A 24,655-nucleotide genomic window follows, 5' to 3' on the forward strand; every position below is an offset into this window, starting at 1 on the left:
ACATGGCGAATGTGGAGCGGAGTTGAGCTTCATTCTGTTAGATCAGCAAAAGGGGAAGTCAGACCTTATATTAGCCTCCTTCCTGAGTGGACACCTTTACGCCTGTCATTCACACCTGGCATTAACATGTGTCTCAGCATACGCCTCGAGTGACCACTTGTGATCGGATGTACACGACTTCCCCACTCTATATGCAAATAAACACTCCAGTAGAATAAAAGGACGCAATGTGTTTTACACAAAGAAATATCTTCATGTATAACGTTTGCCGAATTAATAAGAATGCCCAGATAGTTAAGAATTTTTAAGAAAAAAAGTTGATTAAGTTTTCTGCCAAGTCAGTGACTCACAACACATCAGAACACATCAGTTTTTTCAATGGAGTCTGGGCCTTGGGACCTTCTCCAAGGGTATCAAAGAAGTTGTCTATATTGGGTTAGGGCTCTATGAATGTGGTCTGAGTGATCGGCTCTCAAATGCGTCTTCAGTGCGTCTTGGGGGTGTTTGCACCTGTACTCACAGCTGTCAGCTTCTCATCGGATCGCTCATAACGCATGTTTAAACCACTGGGAACAGCCTCAGAGTATCAAATTATGGCTCATCCCTACAGAGTCGTCATAAACACGCCCTACCTTCCCGTGCAGTGATTACATCACCTATTAAGCATGATTCAGCCTTTCTGGACTCAATGACAAACAGTTTGATCATCAAGATTGATTTATTTACCCTGGATCCACTGTGCACTGCTTATGATTTCTAAATGTTGGTTATGGTTTATGTATACAGGTCAGCTGGTGCTGTCAGTGGCTCAGGGCTAAAAGGAGTCCCACTAGTAATCATTATCTGGGCCTGTTTGTTTTTCGCTGTGGTCTCTGTGGTGTGGAATGGACTTTGCTTTACATCCCGGCAGCCCCGTCTTCTCTCCCTGACCCGTGTAACCCCGCTCTGTTAGTGCTGCCTCTGCCTCGTTTCCTCCACCTCCAACAAGCAGCCATTAATAAATCATGCTTTGCTCATTACCCAGGCCCTGTTATCAGCCCAAGTCTGTGAAATTGATCTAGTCTGTGCACTTCTTCTTCTTCTTCTTCTTCTTCACCAGAGACCCCTTGTTTCTGTCCTTCACATCTTCCAAGGCATCGCTGTTAGAGGCTTGTTCCCTTCCCGACCTCCTCCTCTTCACTTCTTTTCTCTTTGTCTTTCCTCATTCTGTTCACTCTTTCATCATTATTTCCCTTGTCACAGCTCACCCTGATGCCAGTCTTGGAATCAATTTTGTATAAGTTCAGCATCATTAAATTTGAGCTTTTTCTGCCAAAAACTTCAAAAAAGTACAATAATTCAGTTTTTCTCCAACGTCCGTGCGGTTTTGCGTTACCCTAAAACTCTTGAACCACAAGCGGTGAAGAGTTAAAGCGCCACACCCAATGGCAGAGAGCCCCTCAAGAAATTGCTACCCTTTAAATAAAAACATTAATTTATATATATATAAAAAAAACTTGAAAGTTGGCCTAGAATATTGATTAAAGTCATTAGTCCAACCCTCTCCAGCACACTTCTGAGACTGTTTGAGCACACACAAGTGTTCCCAATTACCCCCGCCACTCATTTTGTTTCCAGAGGCTCTTCTTCTCCATTACACCTAATGAGATCCATTCAGAGAAAAACATCCCAGGGCCAAGTCTTCCTATTAGACCTTTTTTATTAGAGCCTTTTCAGTAAGCCGCTCGGCCATTGGTCCGGATTGGAAACGAGTCAGGACGGCCTTTTGATCTTACATAGATGTAAAAGACCTGCCTTGGCTAATACACGCCTGCGCAGGCCTCGCTGCCATCCGCTGTGCTCTCCTCATCCGACGCTGGCACATGTGGCCGTTTACCCTGCAGAGAGGAATTCGGCTCCTGCGTTATTAAATGGGAACCTTCTGAAGCTGGGGGATTTGATTTTGTCTCTATTTGTGGACCCAGAAGAAATCTGGGACTTACTGTACAAGCCCCTTGAGCCTCTAGACAGGAACAAAAGTATTCTGTCTCCGTACGTGACTGTCTTTTTTGTTAGTCTCCATCCATCCAAATCCTTTGAGTAGCCAAGAGAGAGTGAGAGAATGGCATGGTGGAACCTCATTTATTGCTCCCATCTGTTTATGTCTTTTTACTCGTGGAAGAGAATTGGAGGGGCAGGAATGACCACCGTTCTGTGGCACGCAGACGTTCCTATCCTGCTCTTTTTGCTCTGAGTCATTAAGTGTGGCACGGCACTGTATATAAGGTTGGCAGACAAAGCTAGTTGGCTCTGCACGTATGGTTTTAACATATGAGAGCTCTTTGGAGATTTTCTGGAGGCAGATCACCCTGGTTTTAATTTTCTAAAATATGTGCAAGCTTCTGCGTCTGTCTGCTCGCTCTCACATTAGGGATTTTTACTGTTGTCGCTCTTCTTACACACCCTTCCACATGCGCATACCGATGATCTCCTCCGAGCCGATTCAGTAATCCGTTCAAGACTCCGGTCGCCTTCTATCAGGGGCCCAAACCCATCTCACGTCAACATCAAAGACCTCGTCTCTCATCGTGATCTGGAAACCTGTTCCGCCGACGCCCCGGCTTCCTGCGTCGTTCCCGTGTTTTTAGTGGGGTCTGCACGCTACACCATTATTCCTCATTAACGTCAGCTCGGCCTGTCAGAGACGGTGTTATCACTTGTTAGAATTAAGCATGCTGCTTCATACGCTGAGGAGTTAGCATTCCCTTTAAAAGCCTTTCAGTTTCACACTACACACTCCTCTCCTCTGTTATGGATGAAGGGATGGTATTATGGGAATTAAGTGGCCTGCACAGAGGTCAAGAGGAGTAGATTTGTTAACACTAGTGGCTCCTCAGAACCAGCAATAGCTGATCTCACCTCCCGGCTCCCACTCAGGCCCTTACAGTCCCAGTGTCCCACAGCCCCAAGTTCAACATCAGACAATAAGCCAGTTTGAAGGCTATTCTTAAAACAGAAACAGAAGCCAGGGTGACACTTTCCACTTTTTACCCCTACCCCTTGTTTTCAAGTGCCTCGTAGTGGTATAAATCTCCCCATATGAAATGGGACAACCCTTCAAGACCCTCATACATCATCAGTTGTCGTCGATTACGTTAATGTAATTTGATGTGACCTGACATTTCCAGCTGTGGTGATTCATCTTGCATTACTGTGGCAATCTTGGTATTATCACAACACCATTTGCCATTTATTCGACGGAGCTGGTAAATTATGGAAGCTTGCAATTCATTCTCAACTTCACAATATCAATCAGGTGATCAAATAAAAAAGGGCACTGCTTCATTATCTGGCCGCCGGTGTTGCTTATAGGCTAACATTAGCAACCTGTGCTCCTGCAATGCCAGTCTGCACTGATATTAGAGGAGCGGTACCAAGTACAGCACCCTCACTGCTGGACTTCAGGGCATTACATGCCTTTAGAGGTGGGGAATGCAACTTTAAAATATGTGCACAATGCAGGACTCACAAATCAGCTAGCTAGCTAGCTGCCGAGGCATCAACTAGTCGTGTTTTGTTTTATGCTTGTTATGAAGAAAAGGACCATAATACGTTGAAATGACAGAGTTCTTATAACCCTCTGTTTGGAGAGACATGCAGCCTTAACACTTCGCCCTACTCGTCTATCCCAACAAGCATCCAAGCATGCAGCCAAGCATCAGCTCTGACTGCAAATATACATCCACGTGACTACAGAACAGATCCAGACTCTCTCTAACCCGACCACCTCCGGTTGTCTCCTTTTGAAAGTATAATAGCCCCCCCAGTAATGCACTGCAGTTCATGATTACTTTATAAAGCCCTGCATATTTTAAAGACACAATATTTGATATTCAATCTGTATCTCTCTTTCCTCCTGGCCAGTTTTTGATAATGTGATTGCAGACCCTCGCTTTATTCAACATTCACTTTGATCCAATAAGCTCTTGTCTCCCATCTCAGGAAATTAAGTTGTCATCCTGTGTCTCTTTCATTAATGTGAATATCATTTCATTGCTTTTTATTAAATTCCAGGTAGCGGTTGATGAGACTATAGCCAGAGGTGATTCTAATAACGCAGTTATATTTTTACCTCTCCAGCTTGTCAGTGCATTATTAATACACACCGTGCATTGAAAGCCTTTTCTGCAAAATTATTCATGCATTTGAATGGGCAGAGAACATTTTACTTCAGCTGTATTGGCTACTTAAAAATGAAAGAGAAAACCTTGTCATTCTTACATCTCCTGTGGAATTTCTTATTATGAATCATTTAAATCAGCTTTTCTCATTCGCCTCCTCTCTCTCTCTCTTTGCCCTCCACAGGTGGACCTTGGGTTCTTGCGGTTTGTCTCAGCCATAGGCACCCAGGGCGCCATTTCCCAGGAGACCCGGAGGATTTACTTTGTCAAGTCCTACAAGGTGGATGTCAGCTCGAATGGAGAGGACTGGATCACTCTGAAGGAAGGCTCCAAACAAAAGGTTTGAGAATCTTCTCCGCAACCTTTGTGTGATAAAATTTTCATTAGCCAGCAGTCGGCTAAGCACATTCAAAATCAGGAAACATAAAGCATGCATATTTTTTTCTTGATTCTTTTTCAGCCCCTAGCTCTACTATCAAAAGCAGATGAGCTAGTAAAAGCTGTTTATTTGTTTGTGTCTGTCTGACCAGTTACTGTCATCAAAGCCACTCCTGTCCACGCACTGCAGATGGAAATTTCCCATCTTGGTAAAGCAGCCAGCTGACTTGAATTGTGGTCTCTTCCAAGTTGCCTTTGAGCTCAACAAAAGGGGGAATACCCAGCTATATGTATTTGAGTCTCTTCCTCCCAATGTGCAATTATAGACTTTTCCTCGGTATGGTAATATATCCGCTCCCCGTGTGAGTGGATGGTATTTCGAGCAAAGACTGCGGTGCTAATACAGCACTGTAGCAGTATAGGGAGGATTATGTAAGGAATGTAGCCACTGTTTTATGTCAGCTTGTCGGCAAAGAAACCAGGATGACAAAAGACTTGACAAACAAGAGTTAAAGGGGAAAGGGATGGAAAGAAAGATGTCATGTTTGAGCAGCTGGTAGAGGTAGGTCCAGGAGAAAGGAAAAGAGGGGTGGCATGCTTGACCGGAGCGTGACAGGCTGTAACCATTGATTGCTGATCGGCCTGTCAAACAGAGCAGGCTTTGTCCATCTGGAGGCAAACACACCTTCCGGAGAGAGTCAGAGAGACATGTGTGTCTGACAGTTGTGTGTGTGTGTGTGTGACATGTAAATACCACAAGGCGAGGCCTCGTGTTGAACAAAAAAAGTTCTCAGCAACAGAGCATCCAAACAAGCGTGTTTGTGCTGCAGCGTACACATGCCTCCAGGCCTGACTACTTTATGGTCTCTCCCAAGTACACGGTCCCCTTTGTGAAGTGGGTGCCTCAAGGTGCCGTAGTAAGCCCCGCCTGTGTTCTTCTGGACCTCTAAAGTGCTTTTGTGCGAAGGGGCCCATTTGCGACGTGCTGAGCCTGCAGTTTTCTTAGCGCAGCTCTGGAAAAAGCCACTTTACAGTTAGCGAGTGGAGAGGAGGCGCAGCATGACATTCAAGAGAGTGGATGGCTTGGTTGCAGGGTCCCTTAGTGACGTGGTTGACAGGTATTGCTCAGGGACTTGAGCAAAGAGGTGGTGCCCTGGAGGTTATCTTCTCTCAGAATCAGAAAGGCTATACGTTACAGTTGCTCCTACTAGGAAAGAAACATCACGGCATAGAGAAATTATACGAAAAATATAAAAATAGATTGCCAAGAACCATGAGTATGTAGAAATAAATAAAAATATTTACAGATACTACACTACAAACTACAACTAGAGTGTAGATACTACTGAATATTATTGAAAAAGGTAATAATTGACAGTAATTTACAGTATAAGCGCCACAGTATGCCTCAGCAGTTGCACAGCGGAATCATTTCACAGAGCTTAAACAATAAGGTCTTATCTATGAGTCCATCCTGTTCCTCTCAGCTGGACTCCTCTCTGCCCTGTAGCTATTCTGTCAGGGAGGTCAGGAGGTGGAATGGTCACCGGGATGATTCGGTTACGCAGAATGAACTGTGATTTACTGTGGGGAGTTGTTTTGCTGGGTGGTCAGCCTGTTCGTATGGCGCTAGTAAACTGTCAACCGACCCCAGGGGAGAACAGTGACATCTGTGACCTTTAAACAAGACACGGCAGTAAAACCTACACCAAATCTGGAGCTAGAGGACAGAAAAAGGGCATCTTAAGCAAGTCGGGACTTGTCAGTCTTACACATACTGCCTCAGGTTTCACAGTCAGGGGCCACGGCCTGTTGTGCTGCCACATGTAGCGAAAGAGGAAGTGCTAGGACGAAATCAGTTGATGCAGTGTTACATGTAGGTAATCTCTATAGAAAATATATGCACATGAATGCACTCTCTGTCTGCAGTGGATCTGATTTTGATATCTCATTCTAGTTTCTGTTTCAGTGGGCCTTGGTTGCGTGCAGGTAAATGGTCCGTGCGGCGAGCAAACGAGGCAGAACGCATTAGACAGAATGCAACCTGGAAAGGGTTTGTGTTAGGGTTACAGGTTACAATCTCAGGATTCCAGGTTGGGGTTAGGGGGTTGCTTTTGATCAGCTTTTTAAAAGATTTTCTACAGTCTGCTAATCAGACTGTAAACAGTAAGAGGAGGTCTTGGCCTGGATATCCGTTATTAATTATCCAGACACCCTGAAGTATCGGCTGTTGGCCCGGTTGCTAAATCGTCATCAGAAAACAAGGGATGGCTTCCAAGATTGATGTGTATTTAACATTTGTCCCATGTCTAAATGTTACACAGCATAGAACCACAGTGTAAAGACTGTCCTTAGATTTCCAATACCCTGACTCAGCGTACAGTAACAGGCTGGGCACACTGGATGCCTGTGTACCGCATGTTTGTGTTCACATAGGCTGCGTGTCAGCTCCTGCCCGCCCTACCTGTTTACATGGAGTTTGACTAGATAATTGAGTAATTATCGATAAATATGATGACGCGATTTTCTTTTACCGTTGAAAGAGCGAGAAAGCCGGAGGGGGAACGAGAGGGAGCGAGGGACAACCCCTGCTGAAAGAGAGAGAGTGCACAGGAAAGAAACTGTCCCTCACCTGTTGTGTTTATATTCTCTTCATGCCTGTGACATATTCTACACATACAGACATTAAAACTGTAGTAAAATGCTGGTATGATGTCCATATGAGCGTCTACAGGTCGTTTTCAGGTCGATTTTTGCCAAGAACCGTGCACGTGTCGCGTCTCAGGTGTCCTGTGTGAACCGTCTAACCTGTTACCATGGACGCTGAAATGAAAAGCGAGAGGTAGCGCCACGCACAACACGTGCTGCACAGGCATCCAGTGTGTCCAGCCTGTAAGACCAATCACTGAGCTCCTTTCTCTTAATCTCACTAAATGTGAATCTTTCCCTGCCTCGACTCTAATTCCAAATTAAATTAAAGGTCTCACAGAAGAAATTTCCAACCTGCTCCTAAACTCAACATGCTCCGTCAATAATTTACTCTTCTTCTGCCTCCATTGCAGGTTTTTCAAGGCAACACCAACCCAACAGACGTTGCCAAGACGATGCTGCCCAAACCCACGCTGACACGCTTTGTCCGGATCCGACCGGTTACCTGGGAAACAGGCATCGCACTGCGCTTCGAGGTGTATGGATGTAAGATATCAGGTGGGTACTGCTGAGCCTATGCATATGTACAAACACATCTCGGCTCTATCTTTGCTCTACAGCTGCCAGTGGAGACAAACAACTTTTATTACACTGGTTATGATCTTATTGAATACTAAATGCATTATTCAAATGGTGCTACTGACTCTGACTCAGCTGTCTTCTCGTTACAACACTTGGTATTTCCCATCCTGGCCCCAGTTGCACAAACACCTCACTGTTGCCAGGTGTGAGACCATGCTCTCTGTCTGTGAGAGTCCTGCTCTGAGGCTTAAGCAAGCTGCTGCATAATGGAGGAGTGGCACATGAAGGAGGATTACCTATTTATGTTACCCCATGTTTAGATGTTCCTCATTCAATATAAATGGAGCCAACAGCTGGCAGGCAGAGGGAGCTGGAGCTGGGTGGGATCTATATGGTCCCATCCCTCCTGCTGAGCTGGTCTCAGCCTCCTCTTTAGCCGCAGTCTGTCTTCTGCTTACAGAGCTTTGATTTTGGTAGGGTTCCTCTCATCTCTGCCTTTTTGTCGAGTTTATTTTAATGACTTGTGTGTGTGTGTGTACTTTCATAGGGTTTTAGCACATCCATGTGCATCTCTATGGGTTTATGAGCATGTGTATTAAATGTTAATTAGTGCTTGCCTGTGTGTGTTTTGTGCCTACTTGATTAGGAGTATATATCCAACAAGGACAGGAAAAAAACACAATGTTTTGTGAGTGTTGTTAGTGCAGGATTAAACCTTGGATTAAAGTTAGGGTCAGGATTAGTTGCAGCCAGACAAATGTGCTCATATGCAAAGTGCTGTGTGTGTATGTGTGTGTATGGAGTGTGGCTGGGCATGTAATAGCAGAGAAAAGGCACTGTGGGTACAGCAGGGTTACAGCTGGGGCGTGTGTTTCGGGCGAGGGACCAGACCGCTGCACAGAGCATAAACACATCACAGGATCGAAGTCACCACAGGGCCTCCATAACGACGTCAGCACCCCTGGGTGCTCTGAAGACGCTGCCAGCTCCCTGCATGCTAGCATGGCAGTTCGAGAGAGAAGAATTGCGAGGCTCTTGAGGGCTGAATAAACTCGGTGACTCACTCCGTTCTACCTTTGAGTTATGAACCCCTGATTGTGGCACAACCTCTGCTGAAAGAAATATGAAGGTGCAGCTCCACTTTTCCCGAAGAGTGCTACCAAAATGTGACAAAACTATAGGCGTAGAGCTATACAAAACTATTTCCACCTACCATTTTATGATGCCAAGATCACAATTCAGGCATTAGATTAAAGGAGATGGATTTGTACCCCAGATGTATCTCCCTAAATCACCGTGGTTGCACGCTCATGCTGATACAAACAGCTACTCATTAATAAAAACATCCACCGCCCTGCTGTTTGTAAATACGCCATGCTCTATAAATACCTCTGATGAACCACTGATGCTCCACCCGAAGCCAAACTGTTGCCCACATTGCCATGTATCACCATCTACTGTCCTCAAACACACACAACACATGTGTTTGTTTCCTCTGGGTGTGTCATCGCATGCGTGCCATCTCTGCAGCTTCTGTCTCCACAGCTGATGTCGATTAGGAGCTCCAGATGACCCGGGGAGTTCACCCGAGTGTCTGAACTCAGATCAGACGTGCACATTTTCAATCACACACATATACCTCTTTCTCATATCTTCCCACTTCAAAGGCGATCAGTGTGCAGTGCCTTAGCTTTGCCCCTGTGATCAATCTCACATAGATCTCGGCCAAGGACGGAAAAAAAGAAGATTGAAAAAAAACATGAAAACAGTCGAGAGGCTTCTGCACCACCAGCGTTTGTTCCTTGAGCCCTGATTTTCAAGAATGTGTGGACTGGAGATTGCTCTCACGGGTCTGCATAGGAGCTGCTTTAGATAACCAGAGAAAGAAAGCAAAAGTCTGAATGCGGCCTTGTTCTGAAAGTTTTTTTGCTCACTTTTCCCAGAGTCCTAGTGGTACAGTGCGCACTTTGTCTCATACAGATACAGAAAATGTAATAATGCCAAGACTAAGCCATCCATGGGAGTCAGATAGTAAATATGTTATTGCTTACCCACAGGTCCCTGACTCAGTGTCTTGGGATTAAGTGTTAGGAAGAGACAGACAGGAAGATTTACCCCTAAAACAATCTGCTAACCGTCACGCTCCTAGTGGTAATTGCAACACTGGGAATTTTTTGTGAGTCCCAGTGTATTGTACTTGGCTTCACCAACTTCAGAAGTGTGTAGGCGGAAGCATAAGGCACCAGTGTCGGCATTATTTACTCCTAGAGGTGTTTCAGAAGAATAAAAAAAGTGTCATATTTATCGGCAAAATGCTCAGGGAGCTAAAGTTTAAAATGGACAATGTACCACAATTACCTATTACCACTCACTGTTACACCCATGGGTCACAAGAACTGTGAAGTTTCACAGACTGCAAGCACCTTTAAATGTCAAAAATATATGTTTCTACTAATTTGATAAGCATCTTTTCTGTCATTGTGGTAATTTAAAAAAAAAATGCAGAAAGGAATCAAGTTGTGAAAAAAATCTGCTTTAAAAATGCAAATGTTTCTTTAAACATGCCCAGCAGGTTGATATCCTGTTCAGCTCTTAATATGGAGGGATGGCATTGAGAAAAGGGGATGAGAAAGAATAAGAAAACAGCCGTCTCTCACATCCAAAGATGCTGAAACCTACAGAGTTAGAATAGGATATGATCAGAGAAGCAGAATAAAAGGAGGAGATAAAAGTTTGAAAAGAGGGGACAGGAAAGAACGAGGTGTTAAAAGACACAGTCCCACAGATGTTGACAGCTGTGGAGCAGAAGGTAGATGAGTGCGGCAGCAGATAAAACACAAGGAGAATGTGTTTTTGTGTGAGTCTGTAGAGGAAGGAGGGGCTGGAGAGAGAGATGAAAAGAAAAAGCGCTCCCAGAATGCAGGAACGTGGATGCACCAACTGAGAGGAGGGTTTTAATTGGCTGCCTGGAGACAACCGCTTCAGGCAGAGGAATTAGTATGCATGAGATCTACAGACAGATAGAGAAAGAGAATAGAGGGAGAGATCACAGTAACATCACAAAGAGTTTGGGGAATTGTCTTCCTCGCTTTGACTTTCACTATCCCTGTTGCTGCTATATGAACCTTAAACCCAAAATGTTGAACATCAAGCCTTTGGATTTGCAGTAGATCAAGTTTCGTGTTGCCAAGTACCCATCAACACTGCAGGTTTTCATTTGTTTTGCTCAAAAAACTAAGCACCTTTTGCCTTCTCTTTTGTCATTCAGAGTACCCATGCTCCGGCATGTTGGGCATGGTATCAGGTTTGATCACTGACAACCAGATCACCGCATCCTCCCACACGGACCGGAGTTGGGTACCGGAGAACGCTCGCCTGCTAACCAGCAGGACGGGGTGGACCCTGCTGCCCCAGCCCCAGCCCTTTACCAGCGAATGGCTACAGGTGGATCTCGGCGAAGAGAAGCTGGTAAAGGGGTTGATCATCCAGGGAGGGAAGCACCGCGAGAACAAAGTCTTCATGAAGAAGTTCCGTTTCGGCTACAGCAACAACGGCTCTGACTGGAGGATGGTGATGGACACCAACGGGAACAAGCCAAGGGTGAGAACTTTTCCTTTGTATGTCTTTTTTTGATCATATGCCACAGTACCCCTGAGCAATGCCAACACATTCGCACTCCTAACTTGTCAGATACAGCAGATTGGTCAGTGGCCTTAAGCTTCAAACTATGATGCTCTACCTGCCCCTCTAGCGTAAGTTTTAAGTTTCATTTATAATTACATATCATGACTTTTGGACTATTAACATTGTCAAACAGTTAGAGTTTGGTTACATTTAGGCACTATTTGGTTACTACTTGATCTTAAGGAAAAGATCGCACTTTGGGTTGAAACAACTACGTACACTCTGAAAGTGACATAACACACATCACTTACGTAACTGTGTAAGTGATGTAAGTAAGTCACTAACATAATGAAAGTTATGTCAATTACGTATGTTAACTTACTTACTTACATAACATAACTTAAAAACAAATCTCTCTCGAGTCCACCACTGTCTGCAGAGAGAAAGAGTATGTCCCGTCCAACAACCACATCCACCGCCAAACTTGGACTTTTCTCACTCTTTGTACTACAGCACTAGAGAGGCACTTCAGGAGTGAGTTTAACGGGTACCCACAGCGTCAAAGACTACTGACAAGGCTGCTGTGTTTGATGCATTAGGAGTGACAACAGGCTGGCAGTGCTTAAGAATGTCCAAAATCACTGGGGGTCTTTACTCAGTTCTAACAAGGCAGAAGCATAACTCTTTAGGCAACGTTCTTTCAAGGTAATGGGTTGGAATTAATGGTTTCATTTCTAACAAAAACCATAAGTGGAGGTTTTACCTTCAACTTTGTGGAAACTGACTTGAATACATCTAAAAATGTCTCTCAGATACGTCAGAACATTCATTCAATTATGACGCATTCAGTCAATTTGCACCAGACGTTTGTGCCTGGCAGTTGTGAGTCATTGAGCAGTCACTGCAAGTCAATTTCAGCAGTGTTTTGAATCACATTATGATAAGCATCTCAAGTCTATCCCAGTTCTCTTTTCCTGCTTTCTATTCTGCACCACACTCACCGTTCAACTCTTTCAATGGATAGTGAAACCACTCCAGAGTGATGAAAGGAGTCAGGGGGGGAGAAAAGGCGGAGGAAAGACGAGGACAAGAGGGGAAAGCGCATGCAACATGGAGGAGTGACCCAAGATTTATCTGCCAGTGTCACCGCACGTACAGGAGGCATAAGCCAACACTTCACTCAATACATGCACACGCTTAGACACAAAGAATTGTATATATACAAGCACATACACAATCACACACACCTCCGAGAAGAGCTGAAACAGCCTGTCCCCAATTACAAGCGTCCCTGACAGGGCATAAATCTGATCCAGATGGGCTGATGGTTGATTTATGAAGGGAGTAAGGAGGATCCATATCCCCCTTGTCCTAGTTAGCCGCCTCTCTCCCCTCCGCCTGAGAGATTCCCAGCATCTAACTTGCACCAGGTTCCTTCACGTGATCACATCCATTAATCCACTTCCATCAAGTCTCTATCTCCTCCTTTGCACCCACATTCTCCTCCTTACCCCATTTATCCCCTTGCTTGCGGAGGATCTGAGACAGAGTTGAAGGAGCCCAAAGCTGCCTTTGACAGAGATGTGTGTCATGCTGTCTTTGCCGCTGGCTCCCCCGTGTCACTTGCCTAAGCCGTGCTTTAGAAGTCGGCGAGATGAGAGAGATCTGGTCATCTTCTGTTCTTTCCCATCATCTTTCCATCCACCCCGCACATGCCATCCCTGCAACACACCTCTGGTTTTTAGAGGGCACGAAAAAGTCCGCCTCAGGGTGTCTGCATTTGAAGAGCTGCATCAGTCAAACGTCTAGCAATGGCATCATCAGCAGTATTGTGCTTTGTCTTTGTTCACTCACTCTTTCCTTTCTGTTTTTTTGTCCCTCTTCCTTCCGCCTTCTCTCCTTTTCCCTGACAGATATTTGAAGGAAACAGCAACTATGACACTCCCGAGCTTAGGACTGTGGAGCCCCTGCTGTCCCGTTTCATCAGAATTTACCCAGAGAGGGCCACTCCTGCCGGCATGGGCCTTCGACTTGAGCTCCTTGGATGCGAGATTGAAGGTAAACAGGAACCCTAGTTAGAACTCCAATTAAATCTATAGCATTTTCTGTGTTATATCTAGGTTTTTGTGCAAAATATGCAAAGGCTACTAGTAATGGCATTTCTACCTGTGGTGTCGACATGTCTACCTGTGGTGCTGGTTTCTTCACCAGCCGTAATGGCGTTTCTACCGGTGGTGGCAAAGTTACTACCCAGAGCTAAACCTTTTTTTTCCCACGCTGATGACATTTTCCAGCTGTGGTAATGCTTTTAAGCGGTGTAATGAAAAGTTCACGTGTGGTGTTGGCGTCATTACCCTTGTCAGAATATGAATTTGCTACCCACAGTGGCAAGCTTACTGGGGCATATCTAGACTCAGCACCTTCATTTGCAGTCTGCGTTCAAAAGTGTTCACATCCGATATGTCTTGACGCACGCACAGGTGAGCCATCCATCATCTCAGCTAACGACATGGCTTTAAGTAGCCTGCGCTCACTTCTTCGCCAAAGTCGGGGGGTTATTTAAAGATGTGCGTGAGGGCTTCCTTGTGTTGAGCCCACAGCTGTCCAGCTCCTGCTCTTTATCCCTACAAGGGACAGTTGTCTTGTCTCTCTGTTACATCAAAGCTGCCCCCATAGATAACCACTTCTAGAGGGGATCAAATGAAAGCCCACCTGGCCCGGTAGGATTATTGCGGCCTGGCCCCCATCGCACTCTTCCCAACCCCTGTACGTCTTTCTTCTTTCAAAGGGCCGCACACACTTTGCTATCTTTAAAAATTACCTCTGTTTTTTCTCCAGCTCTTTATCTGTCTCTCTCAAAGCTCATGTAGCACAGCTCAGCGATATAAGAGTGTGTAGCGCTAGCCCTAAGTGGATTTACATATTGGATTTCAGAGAGGCCCATTCTGTTGTAAGCCTCATGGACTCCCACCGGGAGCTTTAGTCGGATGATAATGCTGGTTTTCAGTGTTAATGCCAAACACACACACAGACATATACACACAGAGCAACTGCAATCACCCAGCCAAACGTGTGGTTACAAGCATTTACGTACACAGGTGCTTCTACTAGTGTGTACAAACGTGTGTGTGTGTGTGTGTGTATTTGACAAGCCATAGCAGGAGAACTAAATTCTCATTTCTGTGAGAGGCTCCCCTGATGCAGCGCTGACCCCATCCCTGACCTCCCCCACCCTGAATCTGACAGGGGCTGATCTGCCTCATATTTCATCCAGCAGAGGGAGAGAGCGAGAACATTGGCTCACACACACACACACTTACAGTCTCACACACACATACTGTACACACATTTTTCAGGCAGTGTGCTCCTATCTGTCTTTCTCTCCACCTCCCTCCACTCCCTTTTCCCTGCCTCTACACTGGGGATCCCCGCTCATTACTCAATCAGTGTAAACATACAAATGCACACCCACCGCAGCACGGCTGTGCGGCAGCGGAGCATGGTGTGGATCTAGGCCCAAGTCCACATCCAAGTGTAGCGCGGCCATAATGATAGGGTGCTACGGCAGCCAGGGGCCCTGCCTATAGCCAATCCCAAGCCCTGTTTCTGCATCTTTGAGTTTCAGCGGCTCAAGCAAATAGAAACCATGCTTTGGCTTCAACTCTATTTATACACCCACACCTCCACAGCTTGATAAAAGGAGGGATGCTAATAGCTAAGGCCTAGATTGAAGCGCAGTGTGTAACTGTGGGTGGAACATGCTGAGCGTATGTGCACATATGTCTGTGTTTTTCTATTTGAGACTACATCTGCACCCCATGCGAGCACTACGTCTTAATTCTTTTGTACTCTAATACTAAGTGCTGCAGCTAACAATTATTTTATTGTTAGTTTTTATATTTTCGGTTAACCTGCTGATTATTTTCTAGATTAATTGACTAATTGTTGGTCTATGCAATGTCCGACAATGGTGAAAATGTCCATCCCAATTTTTAAAGTCCAAGGTGAAAATTGTTTTGTCAGTCAAATTTCTAAAGGATGTTCAATTAAATATGATATAAAACAGAGGAAAAACAGGAAATCATCATATTTGAGAGGCTCAGTGTCAGTGTGTGTTTGAGAGGTATTCACTTCCAGGTTCTGATGACGTCTAGCTCCTGGCAAAATCGGTGTGATGTGATTTCAAACCCAACATCACTGTCCCTTTAAATCTCAGTGTTTTGAGGTTAGAACATGATCCGTTAGTGATCAGCCCAAACAACAGCAATGTACTGTTATGCTAACGTTAATGGTCCACATTAGCTTACCTACCCTATACAACAAGAGAAAAGATATGAATTATGGTTTGCTTGTCCCCTCCAGCCCCTACATCATTTTCCTTGTAAAACTTGAAATCTAATCTATCTTGTCTGCTGTCTTTCATCTTCTTCACTTCTACAGCTCCTACACTGCCGCCTACCACACAAGTTCCGAGCACAACTCCGTCGGACGACTGTGACGACGACCAGGCGAGCTGCCACAGCGGCACAGGTGATGACTACGATGTGACAGGTGCTAACATCGCCCTCATGAGACTGCAAGCAAACCCCCTCTCCCCCCTCGCCCTTCCTTCTGCTATGGCTCACACTCAATCTGCTCCTCTTTTCCAGCTTTGCCACTCTCACAGTTAGATCTGATACCATAGCTAATCTGCCATCTAGTGTGCACATTTGCACGCACGCATGCATGCACCTATGTCCACGCTGGCATGTACACAGCTCTAATTACCTGCACCCGTAGCTCCCACCTTCCCCCTTGGCCTGTCCTCTCTCACCTCCACCTCAGCAAAAGGACTGTTGCACTTGCGGTCAGACGTCGCCAAATGTGCACATCGACTCACACGCTTGTTTCTAAACCTACTAACAGCCAGCTCTGCCTCTGTCTATCCTTTCACCTCTCACCTGAGCCTGCACTGCTGCACTCCCCATTAACCAGCAGTCTCCAATGATGAGCATGGTAGCATGTCAGTCATCTATTCAGAAAATATTACATAGGTGCTTCTTGGTGGATAAACTGAGGCAAGGCACTGATAGGAATAAAGGGGAAAGACAAAGCAAGTCTTGATTAGCTAAATGTAGCTAGCATGGATACATTTAGTGCAGTTATTTCACCAAAGTATGACAATTTAACATCTTTCTCCAATGTTGAAAAGACGTCTACTTAGGAGCCTGGATGGAAGTTTTTGTTGCGTCCTTTTTTAAATGTCTCTTTAATGGTCACAATTGACAATTTTACAATGTCATTTCAGACACCTTTTCACTGTCAACCATAGATGTCGCAAAGGACATCTTCTTGTGTTCAGATGTCGACATGTTGCACCCTTACTTTACTACATGCAGAAAAAGCCACAGTATGGAATTGTACCTTTAGCCTCGACCTCACTACATTCAAAAGTCTAGACTTTTTTCTGTGCAACAGATCGTCTGAAGTGAATGCAAGAAACACGTCATAAAAATCCACGAGAAGCTGTTCTTTAGACGTCCATAAACAAGGTTGAAAAGATGTCTGAAATTAAGTCGTAAAAACTTTCATTTTAACCCTGTAAGGATGAAAAACTTTTTAAAAAAAGATATTGTGGGGCGCCCCAGTTGCTCAATTGGTAGAGCTTGCGCCCCATTTACAGAGGCCGTGTCCTACAGTAGCTGCAGTAGCCCAGGGTTCCATTCCAATTTGTGGCTCTTTGCAGCATTTCCTGTCTAATTAAGCCATGAAAAGACCTAAAAGGTTATTCTAAAAAGGTGTCACAAAAACCTTCATTCTGGCTCCTCAGTGGATGTCTTTTGAACGTTCTACAAAAATGATAAATTTAAATCTTTCGGACGCCTCTTTGCTTAGTGACTTAACCCTTGCCAGGCTAAGCTGACCATGCTAATGTGTTGTGTTGTGACAGGTGGACCCACGATACCAGAGACCACTACTATAGAAGTGGATACCATTCCAGGTGAGCCTTTAAAGGAGTGTTTCTTTCCCACAGATTCCACGTCTTAACCAAGCAGCGAATGCAGTGTCTTCAAAGATCACATGCCCGAATGTTGAAATAGTATTAATAACATACAGAGCAGTTTTATCTGTTCAGGGCTTTTATAATTAATTGCCATAGATTGATCAAGATGCCGACCTTGGTTAATGATCGCCGGCTCGTCTCTCCTCTGATGTGTGTCTGTTATTAAAGCCGATGATGTGGCCCTGAGAGCCTCCCGCTGACAGGGTGAGAGGAGGTTGTCTGACGCAGGGCTAGTTGATGATTAGCGCCGGTGCTCTGTTGCTGCCTTCTCAGCATAATCACTAATCACTGGGCCGACACCGACACGCACTACACGCACACACTCACACACACCCACAACAACACAAAAACAGGGAAGCAAAATGCAAATGGCCACAGGAAATGAGGTGTGCTCAGGGGTCACATGAGCCGACACACACATAGGGCTGTCTCCTATAGCAGGTTGATGAGGCAGCCGCCAGCTGAGAGACTGTGCCCCAGTCTGACCTTAGCTAATGGGCCATAGGCTCCACCAAGCCCCCTTCACTCTGTCAGCTGACTGTGTGCTCTGTCTGCAGTCTGCTGGGGCACCAGCTATGGTAATAGATGACGGCTAGATGAGGTGCAGGTGTGTGTGCCTGTGTGTGTGTGCATATTTCTGTGTCTGTGGGTAAACACTTATCTGTCCGACTTTTCATTTCTCTAATCAGTTCTGTGTGTTTGTGTGTGTCTGTTGAAGTGTGTGTGCACCCTAATCTCACAGGATGTAGATTCCATTGGCATTTGTCTCCTGTTTTTTCTTCAAATGGCCAAGTGAGTCATGTGGCTGCTCATCTTACCCGGAGCTTGTTGGTAGCCTCCGTCAAGGCCTCCCAAGACTGGGGGGGTTGAAAACAAAGCCTTTTTAATTGGGAACGGGACGTCTCGACAAATAAAGTGGCTTGGCGTCTGAAATGCGGTCCCACATGGGAATTCCATCCTTTGTGCTTAATCGTAAATAGAGTCGTTGCCTGCAGAAGCTAGTTAAAACTCTTCCCATTATTAAAGGAAATATTGGCTCATATATTCTGTTCTTTTGGAGAGCTGCCTCGTTGTATCTCTGAAGGCATCACATGCTGGATTTTAAGGCTGTGGCTAACATCCCAAACTTCCCGCTCCCTTGTGTTTCTGAGAAGTCTTTCTTTATCCAATTTGAAAAACACTAAAGCCTCCCACACATTTCCCTGCCTCTACTGAGGCTTCTTCAGCACGGCATGTGTCCATTGGGGAATGCATTGTTGGAATGGGGCCTCGGTACCGTTACCATAGTTGTTCTTCAAACCTCAAGTCCCTGCTCTCATTAAAATACAGAGCTCTCTGCGGGTCGCTATGAATGTTGCTTTCTCAACTGGACACCGTGTCCAGACCCCGTCTTCCGGTCCCCCCTGTCCCTTTCTTTGTGCGTCTACGTCCCTCTATACCTCTCTTTATATACCCTGTTATGCTCATTAAAAGAGATCATTAACTGCAGCCACGATATAAGGTCTACATGAGGTCTATGCTGTCAGTTCGCTCTTTTAGCTCATGTTGGAACCATAACTTGCCTTCTATCCCAGTCTGTTTCAACCTCCTGAGTTGGCTGGGTTTATCTCACCCAGCTGTTGGACTCCAAGCTCAGCTCACATCCCGTAGTTCTTTGCTGCCCTCTAGTGCTTGTATCTGTTCAGGATGAGTGGATTAAGCCCCAAAGTGTAGCCTGCAGTCATATAATGACAGGCCCCCAGGTCATTGTTTGGGTACAGCCCAGAGCTATTGGCAAGTTTCCCTTTTGAAATAAGGAGGATTGTGAAATGTAATCTCCTCTGACACATGATCGTGACCTTTCTTTAATATATTTGCAGCTTTTCTGTGGTTTGCCTGCGACTTCGGCTGGGCCAATGACCCATCCTTCTGCAGTTGGACTTCAGACGACACTGGGTCCAGGTGGCAGATCCAGTCCAGCGGCACACCGACGCTCAACACCGGACCTAACATGGACCACACAGGTGATGACTGAAAATGAGTGACCTGCTGCAGTACATGCAAGTCACATTGACTTTTAGCCTTCAGTTTTTTGTCTTGTCAGTGATACAAGTTATTTTATCCAACAGGTGGATCAGGGAATTTCATCTACACCTTAGCGACGGGTCCCCAAGAGTCCGAGGTGGCTCGGCTGGTCAGCCCCGTTGTCAGCTCCCCGGATTCAGACCTGTGCGTGTCCTTTTGGTACCACATGTTCGGGTCGCACATAGGCACACTGCATATAAAACAGCGCAAACAGACAGTCGATGGACCAGCTGACATCCTGCTGTGGACGGTCAGTGGTCACCAAGGCAACCGCTGGAGGGAAGGTCGTGTTCTCGTGCCACGCACCAACAAGCCCTATCAGGTAAGTCAAAATGGACTTATCTTTCAGTCTGTATCTTGGGCCTTCACCCCATTGTGATATCCAAGAAAGGGTTGCCAGTAAGTCACTCTGTACTTTTTTTTCAAGGTGGTGATTGAAGGCCTGGTGGATGGAAAGAGCTGGGGAGACATAGCAGTGGATGACATTAAGGTTCTTAATGGACTCAGCATGGCAGATTGCAAAGGTGAGGCGTTTAGTCTTCACAGTTACGATGCTTGTGTTCAGTTCCTGATCTGAAATATACCTGCACAGATTTCACTGCAGCTTGTTTTCTTTCAACACTGGATATAACTAGAATTTCTGTTTGAACAGATCCTGACGTACCCACCGAGCCAATGCTCCCAGAGGATCGCCTAAATGAAATCCGTAAGTGAAAAGAAATCACGTTTCCAACGATGTTCAAACTCAGAGGAATTCACAACTGAAGGAGACGGTGTGTTTCATGTAGTCGCTATCACTACTTCCTGCAAAGGGAAGTTGATGATAAGACTAAACTTTAGGTAGATTTTCATTAGCAATGATGTTTTTTTAATGGTGTATTCACCAACAGTGAAGCAAGTTGTGCCACATTTTACTGATCATTTGTGTTCGGTTACTCGCTGAAGGGTCTATTCATCCCAAACAGCCAGACTACTTTTCTGTACATTAGCCTTGAAATGGAGGTCACCTCCACAGACCACCGCTGCAGTCAGGTTGATAAATGGGGAGTTAAGATCAAATCCACTTTTTAATCCCACGGTTACAAGTAAAATCTCTGAGCTCACCTCCAGTCGGTAAACAGCTCTCTCCTCCAGAGCTGGCCTGCTCTGAGAAGCTGCAGCAGCCATGTCCCCGCCGCTCTCCCTCCCAAAACACCACTCAACCTTTTTTGTGCTTTGATACAGACCCCTTGTGGCAGAAATGACATATTATGCTCTTTATGGTATGTCTTATACCTTACATCTCATGATCCTCTTCTGCTTCTGTCTCTCCCCTCTAGTTGAAGAGATCACTGAATACCCAGACTTTGTGGAGACCAACCAGATCAGTGGGGCAGGCAACATGCTAAAGACGCTCGACCCCATCCTCATCACCATCATCGCCATGTCCGCCCTGGGGGTCTTCCTGGGCGCCATCTGCGGTGTGGTGTTGTACTGCGCCTGCTCACACGGAGGCATGTCGGACAGGAACTTATCAGCCCTGGAGAACTATAACTTTGAACTAGTGGACGGTGTGAAGCTAAAGAAGGACAAACTCAATGTACAGAGCTCATACTCAGAGGCGTGAGATGGGACTGATTGCATTCGTGTGACTTTACTATGTGCAGAGCTCAAAGAGCATGCACAAGACTGGCATATCCTCTCGTATACATGCGAGTTGGCAGGCTAAAAGGACTGCCACACCCTCAACTTCCTGGATGAGGGACAGGTTCAGGAACCAATGGGAGGTTTGGACTGATCCATGCTTTTCTCAGGAGCTGCAGTAAAAAGAACCTACCAGTAGGGGACACTGTGTACAAATAAAATACAGAAAAAAATATGTACAGATGTTTTAGATGATATTTTAATTTTCTATTTTGATTTTCATTCATTTTTACAATCGGATGCTGGTGTTGAGACCAATTTATTAATAATGTTTAAAGTATTTATCATTTTCTGGGAAAGAAATGTTCATTTTTTTAATGTCAGTTCATGAAGGCTGTTTATGTTTATTTTCAAGTTTTGAAAAAGACGTATCAAAATCGTAAATGAACCATATCCGGCAAAACTGTAGATTTGCCCCATGGTGTGGCATACAGGGTGTGCCCATAGCCCGTGACCCTGAAACATGTACCCTTTCCCCTTTGACACTCCAAAGTGAGGGTCCGATTCATGGCAATGTATGGTTCTGACAGTGCCTTTAGTACATTTTGGTTGGCCTCCTCTGTTTATCTGGGTGTTTTTTACTGTACACACCTTAAGTTATGGTAAAAGGAGACAGGGGCACATTCTCTTATATATACCTGCAAAAGAGGAAAACAATCTATCATAGCGCTTTGTTCTGTTTTTCTGTTTTCTGTCCAAAAAAACCACACACTGTAAATAAGTTTTAATATATTTTTTGCCCTTTTTAAAGAAAGTGAAAAGGAAAAATAGCTGCAGTATCCCTTTTTTCATGGGTTTGTGTGTGTGTAAATACAATCTTCTGACTGTTTTGTGGAAGGTGCAGTGTTATCGTTTTTAATTTTAGATTATTTGCTCAGACGAGTAAGATTTGTGTGATGCTGACGTTACAGCGACTTTCAATGTGCATTCAAGCCACCTGTCACCGAAACGCCCACTTCATGTAAACCACCGAAGGAGGAATGAGTCGCAGGGTCACAGAAAATAACAAAACAAAAAACAAAAAACAGCTGACACGATGAACTCTTTTCACTCTTTCTCCGTCCCATTTCTCTGCTGTCAGTTGGACTGGTCACCAGAATGTTCTCACACAGCTTCAACATGCTCATTTTGATGGCAGAGGAGGTGGTAAAACATATAAAATCTCTGCCAGCATACCAAAAAAACAACAATCATCATCGCTTCGCTTTAGCCAAGACCTAGCCTAGCTTGTCATGTACAAACATCACTGTGGATTGTTCACTGAAGCAGTGCTATCTGGACAATGCAGCTTGAATGCACTTTGTTACTGATCCCCTCATGATAGGAGCCTATTAACAGAGGGGTAAACACACTAACTGAAGAATGGTGCTATCATTACTTTAGCCAGACACATTTATCTCGTGATAAAAAAAATAAAATAAAAAAACCCAGTTTGTATCGTTCACATGCTGTATTGTAGCTTAAGGCCTCTCAGGGCCGCAAAGAGTTTTTATGTGTAGCAGCCATAATGTTGTGATGTCAGAGCTGATGTCATTAGGACGGGACACTGGTACAGCGAGGGATAGAGTGGCGTCACCTGAATCAGGTCACCTGGCCTCCCCTCCGTGGCTTTACCAAAGGATGGTTGCCCCCTTTTTTGCTCACTGGGGGGTTCTCACCAACACACAAAATACTATAAGACCACAGTTCACTGATGGTCATCATCCAGAAAAGAACTGATGACCGTGTCAGAGCCCCCGGAGAGGAAATCACAAGGGGAAACAATAGGATGCCTGTAGAGAAGAGAAATGTGTGACTGTTTTTCTATCTCTTTTTAAGCTCAAAAGAAGTGCAAATGTCACCTCAATGTGAACTCGTTAAATCCTCTGTCGAGACTCTTTTCAAACGGATGGATGGGTCAATCCCACCCCTAGACACAACGAGGGAAAGGGACTCTGTGTTGACATTGACAGTATCAGGACACAAGGGCCCACGGGACCAGAAGTCAGTGGTTTTTCCGCACCACGATCAAACAATCAAGAACTCGATCCTGTGACGGGTGACGTCTTTTACATCCTTGTGCTTTGTATGTCGTGCCATGGTGAACACATCCTCAGCTTGCTCATTTTTTCAGACTTGACCTCCCACTCCTCTCATCCTCTACACAGTACTGCCTGCGCTTAGAGGACCGTAGCTCCAGCGACATCTGCGAAACTAGAGAAAAAGGATACTGTAGCGTGGACTCAAAACAAAACAATGTTGCACTGATAAATATATTTAAGAGGTTTATGTGTTTATAGCGTTCATTTGCAAAAAAAAACAGAAGAAAGTCAAAAACACAAAAAACACGTGTTCATTTCTTTCATCTTTTTTTATATATATCTATATATAGTTTCAGATTATGTGATATAATTCTGAAATGTTCAAAAAAATATTGAAATGTTTTCATTATTGAAAAAGGCAAAATAGATTTTTTCCAACATTAATGTCCCTCCCCCAACATTTACATGGCATATTAACGCTTCGTTTTGTACTGTCATTCAAAATTTTGTGCAGAATTTTGTTTTGTTTTTTACAAGAACAAGAAAATAAGACTTTTATTTTCAATACTGCTTCTGTAATTTGCTGTTGTAGGAAAAAAAATGAATAAACAGCAAGGCCTTAAAAAGAAAAGGGAATATTTGTGTTGTGATCCAGAATCCGAAAAACCTTTTTTTTTTTTTTCTTCTTAGATTTTTCCTGTCAGATCTACATCATAGCCATGCTGTAAAGGGTAAACCAGCAGCCTCACGAGCCTCAGCTCTTTGAAGCAACATCTGTTTTTCGCATCAGAGTAATGTTAAAGCACCACTTCAGCAAGACAGTGATGTAAACAGAAAATGGTTTGTCTAGTTTTTGTCTCACACAGCCATTGCTTTCCAAAGATACAAATAAAAGGCATCTTCATATGAAGGAAGTTGATCATTTATTTGGTTATTTATCAGCTGTTCTCTTTGCCAGATTTAATAGCAGGGTAAAATGCAACACCATGTAATAAATGGTGAATATTTATGGCCAGATCTCAGAGCAGATGGAAACAACTCGAGCTCGGTCTCTAATGTGAGAGCTCTCCACCTATTGGAGTGGTGAAAATCGTGGCGCAGAGCGAAGGGCGGGTACCGACCACTAATGTGAAGCTGATGTGAGCTGCACTCAGCCGCTCAGCCGGTCTTCTTGTCAGTCTGTCATTAGCTGAAATTAGACTTAAGCCTTCATTTTCACTGATTTGTTTTTCATCTAAGGGAGCAAAGCCACATCCGAAAAAAATTGGCGTGTTTTTTTGGCAGGACATTGACAGGACATGGGTTTGAATACAGGAGAATATGAATGGGATTTGGTTTTTTATAGTTTGATCTATATTCCTGCGTCGAGTCAGAAGTGACAATATTATTTTTGTGATGATTTATGTCTTTGAATCATCATCACATCTTAGATAAACGGCAGCAATGCTTAG

The 24,655-nt window shown here is 44.7% G+C and overlaps 1 protein-coding gene across 2 annotated transcripts in view; it reads left to right on the forward strand.

The window, feature by feature from the left end:
* nrp1a (neuropilin 1a) overlaps nt 1-24,114 on the forward strand; it is a 66,233-nt gene extending 42,119 nt beyond the window's left edge. Inside the window, exons 8-18 of one of the 2 annotated variants that reach the window (XM_084340947.1) lie at nt 4,345-4,500; nt 7,601-7,745; nt 11,038-11,369; nt 13,307-13,451; nt 15,834-15,944; nt 17,323-17,373; nt 19,296-19,439; nt 19,545-19,822; nt 19,928-20,024; nt 20,153-20,206; nt 20,820-24,114. In XM_084340947.1, coding sequence (XP_084197073.1) covers nt 4,345-4,500; nt 7,601-7,745; nt 11,038-11,369; nt 13,307-13,451; nt 15,834-15,944; nt 17,323-17,373; nt 19,296-19,439; nt 19,545-19,822; nt 19,928-20,024; nt 20,153-20,206; nt 20,820-21,106 — 1,800 coding nt within the window. In that variant the 3' untranslated portion in view covers nt 21,107-24,114. The remainder of the gene's footprint in view (nt 1-4,344; nt 4,501-7,600; nt 7,746-11,037; nt 11,370-13,306; nt 13,452-15,833; nt 15,945-17,322; nt 17,374-19,295; nt 19,440-19,544; nt 19,823-19,927; nt 20,025-20,152; nt 20,207-20,819) is intronic. The other variant, XM_084340948.1, reaches the window with a different exon arrangement.
* The last annotated feature ends 541 nt before the right edge of the window (nt 24,115-24,655 follow it).

This window comes from Pagrus pagrus (genome assembly GCF_965226575.1).
Source record: "Pagrus pagrus genome assembly, chromosome: 20".
NCBI classification, from domain to species: Eukaryota; Metazoa; Chordata; class Actinopteri; order Spariformes; family Sparidae; genus Pagrus; species Pagrus pagrus.